The sequence below is a fragment of the Corvus hawaiiensis genome, chromosome 1 (genome assembly GCF_020740725.1).
Source record: "Corvus hawaiiensis isolate bCorHaw1 chromosome 1, bCorHaw1.pri.cur, whole genome shotgun sequence".
NCBI lineage: Eukaryota > Metazoa > Chordata > Aves > Passeriformes > Corvidae > Corvus > Corvus hawaiiensis.
Genome location: NC_063213.1, coordinates 66770243 through 66782902, shown reverse-complemented (window position 1 = coordinate 66782902; position 12660 = coordinate 66770243). Strand labels below are relative to the sequence as shown.

Below are 12660 nucleotides of genomic sequence, written 5' to 3'. Positions count from 1 at the left end.
GAACCTTTTCCTTTCTCCTAGCCTATTACTTGGTATATTTAAGGGATGACAGCCAAAGAGAAGCAGCTTGTTATTTGCACCTGTCTGCTTTAAGCACTCCATGCTAGATTTTACAGAGAACAAACTCTTCATTGCTAAAGAGAATGATACTTAGTAGGGTCAAAGACGTTTTTAGCTGACTCTGCAGCAATTAAAAATAAATAAAATTAAATCAATAAATAAGCCCCCCACACTTTGTTTATTTTATCTAGACAATGAGGCCAAAGGAAAAGGCTTGTCGTAAAAGAGCAGCTCAGTGTGTAGGTGGAAGATGTAACCCCATGTGTCTAGTCTAATAGAATAGCAGGCACAGCTAGGCATGAGTGAACCTGCACACTGCCCACACAGGAGCACATGGGAGAGCTTTTGCTTCTTCCCCTATAAAACTCAGAAGTGCTTCAGAAAGCAAACATGTGCAAAACATCCTTCTGAATTTCTACATACTGGGCTGCCTTTTGAGGACACACAGAATGCTTTGCTGCCTAGAGGGTCAGACTTACAAGAAAATTGTTTTCATACTATTAAAAAGAAATGTATGCTCTGCTCATGTGTATGCTCAGAGGTGTGTAAGCATGGCCATGCAGAGCCCCACTGGCTGGAGTGTAGAGCAGTGAGGGTGTACATCAAGCGAGAAACCCACGTGTGATCTTTCAGCCTTACATAAACTATCTTAGCACACTTGCTTCTTGCTAGAAAACAAGCATGGTGCTTTCAGTCAACTTTCATTTACAATTGCACTGAAAGAAACAACAATCTCACTGGTGTATTAGTTCAGTTACTAAGAAGTAGTCTTTATATTGCTTGCTCTTAAAATAGAAAAGCCCTCAAAAAACTCAGGCTACAGATCTGATGACAAGAACAAAAATGTGAAGGGAAGAAAAAACTAGAAGGGAAATAAAACAAAGTAAAACATACAATTTATTAAACAAAACATTGGTGCTGCATTTTGGTTTCATAAATTAGCCCCATTTGTACTTCCTGTTTAAACAATAACTAACATGATGATGGGTTAAATGAAGTTGAGATTGTCACAAACATGGCCTCACTAGTAATTAATGTAGTTTAATATGATTGTTGGCACACATCTCACATGACAGATAATGTTCCAACATGTCACTGATAGGACCTTTCAGCACAGCTTTAGGAGATCTACCAGGCATTGCCGAGGTTGGTTGGGTCAAAGGGTTGAACCATGTGTAATTCAGAACAGAAGAGGTCCCACGGTCACTCCACAAAAACAATTACACTACTTATTTCACTCCATCCCTTGCCCGAAATTCACAAGCCTCACAGTTTCGGCGCAGTCAATCTCACTCTGCCCTGGGGCTATGAGCCACATGAAAATATGTGGTGCTGTGTTTATAAATCTAATCAAAAATAGAAACAGTAGACAAGCACAATGAGGTCCTACTATGGATCATGGGAATTCTCTAAATTCTGAAGGCACTTTTGTTTAACTTCTGTGGGCCTTCTCCTACCATTACATTGTCTGGTACTCTCGTTAATCATCTCCTTGACTTGTCAATGCTATAAAGGAGCCTATGCGTCTGCTGACTTCCCTCCCATCACACTACAAATAATATTATGAAATAGCAATGCTAGGAATAGTCCCTTTAATTTTTCTCTTTGAAAGCATGGTTTTTCTTCACTTACCTCATTCTCCATCCCAGCCTGCCCTTTCTCAGACCTGCAGAAAAAAATGCTTCCTCCTGCAACAAAGGAAAGGCAGTATATCTGAATTTTCAGTCTGCACAGTCATTAATACCACTAGGTTTAACACACAGTCTTGCAGAGCACCAGCCCATAAACCTGCTGGGATGGGGGGGTCTTTCCTGATGTCATCCCTGCTCTGACCTTGTCAAAGAGAAAATGGATGATGTAGTGCTGCTCCTTCATTTCTTTTTGAAAACAAATTTGTATCAGAGCATAAAAAAAAAAATTGCTAACAAACATAAACAAAAAAATCCCATAATTTAAGATCAGATGAAGCAATTCCAACAAAAACCTAGTTTTAAGGGGAAGCAGTCCATAAGAAGATAATTCCTACCACCAGAGAGTAGCTAGTAAGATGACACAGAGTTTGCTGTGGAACACGCCTTACCTGAAGACTACAGTACCAAAGCTGTCAAACACAGGAATGCTTCTGTATGACATTTAACTGGGTCCCACTTGTGCCTCATTCCCTATGCTTAGATTTCCACTGAAAGGATGAAAATTTTCCTCTACTTTGAGGTTATAATTAAGCAAACATACCATAACTTCGTAAGTTATATATCATGTCAGCTAAAAGGCCTCAATTTTATACCAGCTACTTTTGTCTCTATGTGGGAATAAAATTTATTCATTCAAAATGGCCAGACAGGTTGCCCCTGCACTCACTGAAATCAATGGCAAAACTCAGTCTGACTCCACAGCTGCAGGACCTGAACCAAAATGAATTACAAGCTTCTTCCTTGGCCAGATATTCCCTTATGCCTTTACACAAACACACTTTCAGATTATTTTGCTGAGCCTGAAAACAAAATAAGGCTTCGAACAATTAAAAATATCCCTTCAGAGTCCCTCAGAAGCCCTAGGTGACCTTCTGGGTCAGAAGATGCCCTGTACAAAGTACATGTTTGGCCCCACTTGCCGAAACTCTCTCCTGAGGGCACCAGGCAAAGAAGTGCCTAATTCTGAGTATGTGCTTAGATTTCATTGAAATCAATACAATGGACAGTGGACAGGGCCACAAATGCTCCACAAAAAAAGGCTGCATTGTAGCTCCAGTTGCTCACTAATGAATGAAGGGCTGAGCTTTAGCCCAGGCTTTGCTGATGCTGAGAGTCTGCTGACCTTTGCTGTCACTCCTTGCTTTTGGTGCCCTTCTTGGGGTGCCAAGGCCATTGAAGTGATGCCAGAGGCTGTGATTCCAGCAGCTCTTGCTACTCCTAGAGCCAGCCCTGCCCAAACAGCCCCTGCACCATAGCCCGCAGCTGTTGCGAAGCTCTCTGCTCCATGGCACTATGCAATATTGAAAATAAAGCCCCTGCAAGACCACGTAGATAGGCTCAAGTCATGTATCTGGTCATCGTATGTCTCAGAAAACAACCCCACAGTCCCAATTCCAAAATCTGGGATGAGTTTGCAGGACAAGGTAGTATGTGCGTGCGTTTCTTTTCTAGCTACTGGAACTGTGCATCCACTGAATGCAACAGGAACTAGTTTCAAGCCCAATGGCATGGCATGCTCCTTGTTATGACTCAAAGAGAAACAGCAGAAAAGAACCACCTGTATGAACGAAAAGCAACAAAAGCTTGAAAGGGCTCCTTTCTTCATGAGAAGCTGCCAGCAGAAGAGAACTAATCAAGACATAAACCGTGAATTCAACATTTTCATCCATGGTCAACATCTGTTCATTGTAGAAGAGCCAAAGATGCAGCAATAAGGACTTTCAAAGCCACAATAGTCCAGGAATCCAAACATTAATGGGAAGACTTGGAGTTTTGTCTTAAAAAATGCAGCTGATGAAATAAGGACAGCAAAGGCAAATAGATGAACAATGAGTTCAGAGGAGACATTAATAACATTAGTGCCTAAACTGTGATTTTCTTAGAGTTTGAGAACTTCCTATTATTTGGGTTTTCCGAGAAATTTTTTTGTTTGGTGTGGTGGGGGACACTTTATTGGTTTGGTTTTTTTTTTTTTTTAATGAAGGTGTTTTTTGAATTGCTTTTCTTTTTTTCTTTATAATACCAGACACACAACACATTCAACGCTGCATCAGCTGATGCTGACTGTGGCCTTACTTAACCTCACCAGCCTATTTTCTTTATCTGGATAACAGCTGAATCATTAGCATTAAACTAGCTTGCAGTTCTGAAAGAATACAGCAAAAACAGAGTACATGATCTTTTCAGCAATCAAAACACAACACAAAAGATATTTGAGATCCCACCAGGTATTTTATTTCATACGTGATTGATGTGCTTTGCATTAATTAGGGATCGACTTCAGTTATTTTTAAGGACATTTGTAGTAAAATGGCAAAGCAAAACAATTACTTAGAAGTTCTTAAACTGGATATTTCACCTTTTTTTTCTAATTTTTCACCCAATTATGTTTTTTTCTTTCCACAAGAGGAAAAACTAAGGATACTAGATTAAATATGCAAGATATATTAATTTCTTCTAATTTTTCACCCAATTATGGTTTTTTTTTCACAAGACAAAAAACTAAGGATACTAGATTAAATACGCAAGATATATTAATAACTTTCTGTAGTAAAAGTAATCTAATTTTAATGCAAAAATGGAGGAATTAGAGAGACGCACATAAATACTCTTTTAGCATCACAACCCTATTAACAGGCTCCCATTGCCAGCTACAGGTCTGGGAGAGATCAAAACAACACACCTTTCCACTCTCCAGTGCTCAGGTGCATTTTTCTCACAATGGTTGATATCTTATGCTGTATCAGCCACCAGAAATCACTTGGACCAGTGTTCAAAAAGGGTCTGCAAATGTAGCCAGAAAATGTACACTTTTCACCACGCTGGCATGCAGAAGGAAAGAACCCTCCTGTTTGTAGCTGTGTACCCAGGATCTCCCAAAAGTACACCCAAAGGCACAGGCACATTATCACTGGCCAAGGAGAGCAATGCTGGGCACAGCTGAGGTGTTGGAGATTGCTGGAGGAGAAATTGCGGGTTCATTGCAGGAGTAGCAAAGCAACAGTTTGTCATCGCGGGGGCTGCCCTCGCTCCTTTCTCACCTTCACCTGGGGCACCATTTATCACATGCTAAGAAGCAGTGCTGAGGGATCTCTGTGCTACAATATTGGCAGAAACCACTGAGTAAATGATAACTCTAACAACCCTGCTTGTAATTCCCTTTGGACCCTCTCATAAATACCAGGTAGCCAGCCTTGGTCTTTAAGAAATATTTCTTCTGGGGAAAATTGCACCTCCAGTGAAGAGAATCCATCAATAACCTAAATTCAGCAGGACTGACCTTTGGAGCCAAAAGCACTGTGCTTATCCTCCCTGTAATCATCAATTCTGGGAGCAGGTCCTTCAGAGTAATCTCAGATCCATGCTATATTTTTTCTTTTTATTTTTTCTTTTTTTTAATTTATAAAGAAAGGAGCTTATTGCAATATGTCTTTATAAAGATCATTAAAACATTCAAAATTAAGCTCACATTCGATTCCTTCACGTGATAAGTTGTGATGCTCCTAGCCTTTTTCTGTGTGCCTGAAAAGATGGACAGATACATGATTTTTCTATTGATAAACCTTGGTAGGTAGCTAAGCACCACTCAGCTGCTCACTCACTCTCCCTTTCAGTGGAATAGGGCAGAGAATCAGAAGAGTAAAAGCTCAAAAACTCATGGGTTCAGATACAGACAGTTTAGATCCATAAAATTTGTTGGGTTTGGGTTGGAAGGGACCTTAAAGATCATCCAGTTCCAAGCCCTCTACCATGGGCAGGGCCCAGTAGACCAGGTTGCTCAAAACCCCATCCAGCCTGGCTTTGAACACCTCCAGGGATGGGGCATCCACAGCTTCTCTGGGCAACTCACCACCCTCCAGTAAAGAATTTCTCCCTAATATCTAATCTAAACCTAATCTCTTTCAACTTGAAGCTATTGCCTTTTGTCCTCTCACTACATGTTCTTGTAAAGTCTTTCTCCATCATTCTTGTAGGCTCCCTTCAGGTACTGAAAGGTCATGATTAGGATACCCTGAAGCCTTCCCTTTTCCAGGCCAAACAATTCCAGTTTCCTTAGCCTTCCCTCATAGAAAAGGTGCTCCATCCCTCTGATCAGCTTGGTGGCCCTGCTCCAGACTTGTTCCAGCAGGTCTGTGTTGTTCCTGTGCTCAGGGCTCCAGGGATGGATGCACCACTCCTGGTGCAGTGTCACCAGAGCAGAATAGAGTGGTAGAATTACTTCCCTCTCCCTGCTGGCCATGCTGCTTTTGATGCAGCGCACGATATGGCTGTCTTTCTGGGCTGCCAGAATTAATTTTTTTAAAGAAGGGAAAAAAAAGAAAAGGGAGGAGGAAGGGAACCACAAGTAAACAGTGATGCAAAAGAAAACAATTGCTCACCATCAACTGACTGATGTCCAGCCAGTCCCCAAACACCTTTCACCCACTCCCCTCACACTCAGTTTTATTGCTGGATATGACATCATATGTTATGGAATATCTGTTTGGTCAAATGGGGTCAGCTGTCCCAACTTCTTCCCCTCCCAACCTCTTGCATAGCCCCAGCCCACTCACTGATGGGGTGGTGTGAGAAACAGAAAAGATCTTGTCACTCTGTAAGCACTGTTCACCAATAGGTAAAACATCCCTCTGTTGTCAACACTGCTATCACACACACAAAACACAGCACCACACAAGTTACTATGACAAAATTTAATCTCAGCCAAAACCAGCAATTTCTGAGGAAGCTGCAAATACCAAATTTTTGGTTTTGTGCCACCATTCCAATATTCCCATTTCCCACCAAATGGAAAGCACCACACATGATCACGGACCATGTTGCTTCAGAGCCTGGCTTATGGATGATCATCTCCTGATGAAGTCCCAGGGCTCATATTTGAGAGTACTGAAATTTTAGTGATCATCACCTGACAGTCAGTACTGGGGGAGGAACAAAACCAGCTCCAGCCTGGACAAAAGACTTTCCAGAATGGGATGAGAAGCTCCCAGTCCTTCTTGCCAGGCATTTTTTTTTTTTTCCTTTTTTTGCAGAGCTGCCCACTGCAAGGCTTGGAGACAGCTCAGGTTAAGATGGTAGCAGGCAGCATGGTTGAGGGACCGAGAACAGTAAGAAAATCTTTCTCCTCATGGTTGTGGTCAAGCCAAAAACTCTTTTTCCTCTGGTTTTCCACTTGTAAAACAGGCATAGTAATACTCCTTGTTACCTCCGTGATTCTACCAGCCATGGTGAATTTCTGCACACCCCTCTGGACCATGCAACATCACGGTACCAGGAACCTCAGCACTGCCACCGTCCTTAATTTTCCTTTCCCACCCACATCCCAGCTCTTAACCAGAAAAAATTTCAAAAAAGATTCTTTTCTTGTCATTACAAAAGTTTTGTGCCTTGTAATTCTTAAATAACATGGCCTTCACATTACAGCAGAATGTTAGCTAGAAATACTAAGCTGCACATGAAATCCTGAAAAAAATAATATATGCTTTAGAGAAAAAAAAAGTGAATTATTTTGCTTGTTCAAAAACCGCACTGTAAAATTTAAGGACACATCATATGTATAGGTAAATAAAAAAAAACCCAGATAATACTTACTATCAGTCAACATTTGTGACAAGAGTCCCAACTTCTTTTTAAAATTGTTTCAGAGTTTCCTCCCTAATTTATTTTTGAGGCCAAGCCAAGTAGTTCATTTTGTGACTTTATTTTGATTTTATTTGCCCTAGATTTTAGTACTTTCTTGTGAACTTACACTTTTCTTTATCTTGTTTCCACTACTACTACAAAGAAAAGCAAACCAATCAGAAGTTATTTTTATACACCCTGCAGTTTAGAGAATCAGCCTACAATGATTGGAACCTTGTTTTCCAAGAAAGTTTCACTGCAAATAGTGCAATCTGAACTAGGAAAAATTCAGTTTTGCTGTTTGTTACTGCACAGATCAAAATTTCAAATATATATATGAAAGTGTAATGTTAACGGGTTTTCTCTCTGAATTAGGCAAGGATACACTGGAAAATACAGGAAAATGCATTTTGTAAAAGTTGCACTTGTTACATACATCACTTCAGATATCAATATTGTAGCTAATAGATCAGGAGAGTTTTCTTTCAGTCAAAGAGACAGAAATCATACTGTATGAGCAGTCCCAGAAGGAATACCTCTAGTTGTTCAAAACATATTTCACTTGCCTCTGGCAGGAGTTTCCAGATTAGTGTCATATACGTGTCAACGTGAAACAACATAGGCTGCTTGTTCATACATTCCCATTAGTCCTCCCTATATCAGTCTGTATGCCAGCTGACACTGACTGTACATATGTATCAATATATTCAACCCCCTGAGTGCACTCCTCTGTCTGGTACTTGTTGATGAGACATAACCACCAATTACAAGTGAAGGGAAACTGAGGCAATGACTTCTATAACTGAGAAAGTGGCACAAAATAGACAGGGTCTTAAGAGCACTGCTTGAATACTGCTAATTAGAAATGGTGTATAAAGACTTATTTTGACTAATAAGCAGAGTTGCAGCTTGGTTTTTAAGACCCAGTTAGCTGATAAGACCCAGAAGCATACAATCCAAAGTCTGTAGTGGTTTCCGTTTGCTTTCAGTCAATAATAGCCAGAAAATCATGCCTGGCACATTTTGAACAGGGTATATTCAGCCAGGAAAGCTAGGTGTGAAGTTTCTTTGTCCCACACAGGAAATTAGCAGTTGAAATTCTGACTCCAAGATTTGAATTCTTGGACCAAATCTCCCTTTGAAATAAATGCTAGTGATGTTTCATTTACTATATATGACAAACAGCTACCTCAGGACTTTGAACATGCAAAGAATAGTCAAACATGACTTCTTCTGAATTCTTGCATTTTAGGATAGATGGCATGCCCAATAGGCCCCAAGCTGTTCTCTAACCAATGGAGAAGCTGTAAAACTGATATGCCCCCTGCATGACTTCCTCTGATAGAGCAGAAAAATCAGCAGCAATCCCATGACACGTTCTCCTTGGTGATGCAGCAGCTTAATAAGTTCCTGCCCTCTGCCCCCGTCTTCTCTCCAGCCATTCATTCCTGTCCCTGGAAAGCAGCTCACTGAAGTCTCACTGGGCTGATCTTACTGTAATTCTATGCCAGGTTAAAAATACCTGTCCCAAAAACACCTTCCTTTTTTATCATTTACCTTGAACCATTTCACTGGTCCTGCACATAGCTGTACCACTACAGCCAGGGCACAACAAACTCCATCAAGAAAAAAGATTATCCTTAAGTGAGCTTTCCCATCAGAGAAAACATATGCTAAAACTAGATGCCCATCACGACATTAAAGTTTACTGCCAACCCCATAAACTACGAATCTGAAAATATTTATATTCCTCCACCAGGAGAACAAAGTGAAAAATTGCACTGATTGATATGGTGAGACCTAGAATAGAATCTACCCCCAATTCCATATTGCAATAGTTATAGCTAATTAAAACAAAAAAAACCCCAAAACAAACTAACAACAACAAAAAACCACAAAAACAACCAAAAAAGGCAAAACAAAAAAAACCCAAACAAACAAAAAAAACCCCAAACAACTGAAAAAAAAAAAAGGTCAAACAAAACCTTCAGTGAGGTAGCATCCAGCTTTGAGGATTTAGAATCAGGAGGGAGTTTTACTACCATGTGCAGCAATCCAGCACACATCCAGAGAGGATGCCCACACATTGTGTGTCTTCTCACCTGTCCACTGCCTTGGAGAAGAGCAGGGCAGCTTTGCTTCCTCCTCACCCATTTGGGTACAACTTGATTCCCCACACCAAGTTCTCCAGTTTTGGATTGGTGCAGTCTAGAAGAAAAAAGCAGTGAATTTGCCTTTCCATACAGGGTCATCAAAAGGCTTAGAGATCAGTGAGGTTTTTTGAGGTTTTAGTGGCATACCAACCTTTTGATAACCTGTCTTGGAAGAGCCAGTTTCACTTGACTAATGGGTAAGTTGAGCCAGAATAAGCTGCTTTCTGAGCATCACTTGCTATGTTAGGAGAATAAGTGAGGTCTGGATTTCTTGGCTTTCGTTAGCTTGGGTCACACCCAATCTGAAAACAGATTTTAATATTGCATTTTTCATTACTTCAGAAAAGGGTTCAAACAGCAACATTACAAAGCATGTCATCTACTCACTTAAGACACTTAAGTCTATAGGTCCTACAGTCTATAGGTATTGATTGCCTAGTTAGGAGTTAGTTTGGGCAATTACTAGAATTTAAAAACATCTTACATATTAAGTGGAAGATATTAAATAAGGAGAAAATAATCTATAGGTCTCAATCCTGAAAAATATTTATGCACACACTTTCTGTTCACATGCATTACTTTATTGAATGCAGCAGACTAATGTATAAGCTCACTCCCAGCTGAGAACATTTGTAGTAAGAGAATGTGTGCAAATTTCTACAGAACTAAAAAGACATGATTACACTTCTTTTTTTCCGATCCTTCACCCTTCCTTCCTCCCTCCCTTCCTCATACACAAAGTGAAAGACTTAAGGAACTCATTCTAAGACCTTTTCAGTGGTTTCAGGTTGGTATAATTTCACTGATTTGAGAGAACTATTCCTCATTTGGTGAAGATGGAAATAGTTTCAGGTACTCACTGCTGATCGGTCACACTGTAAAAACTAAAACCATTAGAGTGGAAATAAGCTCAAATACTAAGCTCTTTTCCACCTGAAATTTCAACATGTTTTTTCGTACTCTTAAAAACAGAGGGTTTTCTCACGCAAATGTTAAAAGCAGATATAATACAGAGTTTAAAAGGGCGCTGCTGTAATATGATATTGTATACACTTCCCTGTCACCCTAATTGATTCCTATTCACTTATTGGTTGGGGGTTAGCTCTTTAGCAGAATCTGTATGTGGCTCTTTGACTCAGAATGGGTGGATTAAGTCTTCTCCATTTTTGACTCATGAATCACAAATGAATGGCATTTCAGTTTGAAGTTATCAATATCACCATAGGTTAAGAGTTTAAGCCTTTGGATAGTTACTTGTTAAACTTTACACTTGGGTCAAGGTAATGTTTAAGGTAAAAAACAAGGGGTCTGCACTCTTCTTCCTTAAGATTCATAAAGAAGGCCTAAAAAAATTCCTTTTCTTTTTTCCATTGTTTTCTCTTCCCCCTCTTCTTCCCCCCACCTTTTAAATATCTGAATTAAGAATGTAAAATCTTGTCTTTCAAGAGATTTTGTAGATGTTTCCAGAGCAGTGGAGAGCTGAATTGGGAAATATCTCCATCTGTAGAATGAGAGAAGCTGACGGATCTCTCACATGCATTCTTGTGACTGGTTATTGGATGTTCAGTTATAAAAGACCAAAGAAAACAAAACAAAGATGATCACAGGAATTTATGCTGCAGTGAGATGTCTGTGGGCAAGCCACTCCTCACACAAAATCCAGCAGGACTCTGTGAGATCCCAGAGGTCCCCTGCAATAACATGACTGCAGAGCTATAGGCTGATTTTAACAGGGAGCTCATCCTCCAACTGCCTGGCCACATGCAATTCCTTCAGCCACTTAATTGCACCAGATGAACAGATTGTTAATGTCACCTTATATGAATAATAAGGTGTCGTGGTTTAATCCCAGCCAGCAACCAAGTCCGACACAGACATTCACTCATTCCCCCACTGGTGGGATCAGGGAGAGAATTGGCAGTCAAAGCTAGAAAAATCTAGCTTTGATAGGGTTGATAGAAAGACAATTTCATAGGGAAAGCAAAAGTCTAGCACACAAACAAAGCAAAACAAGGAATTTGTTCACTGCATCCCATGGGCAGGCAGGTGTTCAACCATCTCCAGGAGAGCAGGGCTCCATCACATGTAATGGCTACTTGGGAAGACAAACACCATCACTCCAAAAATCCCCCCCTTCCTCTTTCTTGTCCCCAGCTTTACATGCTGACCATGATGCCACATGGTCTGGAATATCCCTTTGGTCACTTGGGGTCCCCTGTCCCCAACTTCCCATTCATCCCCAGTCTCCTCAACAGTGTGGCAGTTCAAAAAGCAGAAAAGGCCTTGGCTCTGTGCAAGCCATGCTCAGCAGTAACAAAAACATCTCTGTATTATCAACCCTGTGTTCAGCACAAATCCAAAACAGCCCCATACCAGATACCATGAAGAAAATCAACTCTACCCCAAGCAAAACCAGCACATAAGGAAAACTGGACGTTAAAGCTTCCCTCTAATCTTGAGGGCTCCTTTCTTTCCCTTGTACTAAACCATGGCAACTTACCTGACAGAACAATAAATATCATATTAACACTGGCCCTCAGCAGCATACTATAAGCTTCCTAGCACTTTATTCTGCCCTAAATATGCTCTTTCATGACAATAAAGTAGACTTGTCTATGGTATTTGGCTAGAGATTCTGAAGTCCATACTTTTGCATGGAAGAAAAGTATTTTCTTTTGCATGCAAATAAAGTATTTAAGGTAGTGGTTTTATGAAGCAAACAATGACTCTTCACTCTATTGACTCCTTTTTTCCATCAAATATTTACAACAATAGAACAGAAAAGCAACAGGATAGATCAGAACCAAGAGTCTTCTTGGTCATCCCATCAGCAAAAACAGTAGACATAATATTTTTCAAAAGAGTTGCTGTGTCCTCTTACAAGAGTTATAACCGCTTTGTAGTCTTTAATAATGAGTTCAAAGATGGGCTCACCTTAATAAAAAGATGGATCTGGATTCACTGTCCCATAGATCCCACAACAAAGCATATGCAGATATTTAGTGTGTCAAAGGCAGTAACTTTCTGTTTTTCCTGCCCTCCCTCCCCCGAGGAGAAAAATCACAGGTAGGAGGCAAGTTTCAGGAACCAAGATATTCTACTTGAACCAAAAAACTTAGATCCAGTCCTTGGCTTTG

General features: G+C 40.3%; 1 protein-coding gene across 1 annotated transcript in view; it reads right to left on the bottom strand.

The window, feature by feature from the left end:
* The window catches only part of LOC125328594, a 184900-nt gene extending 175079 nt beyond the window's left edge, over nucleotides 1-9821 (bottom strand). Inside the window, exons 1-3 of the mRNA XM_048309507.1 lie at nucleotides 9675-9821; nucleotides 9473-9578; nucleotides 1693-1748 (exon numbers count right to left, since the gene is read on the bottom strand). Coding sequence (XP_048165464.1) covers nucleotides 1693-1748; nucleotides 9473-9524 — 108 coding nt within the window. The 5' untranslated portion in view covers nucleotides 9525-9578; nucleotides 9675-9821. The remainder of the gene's footprint in view (nucleotides 1-1692; nucleotides 1749-9472; nucleotides 9579-9674) is intronic.
* Between the last annotated feature and the right edge of the window lie 2839 nt (nucleotides 9822-12660).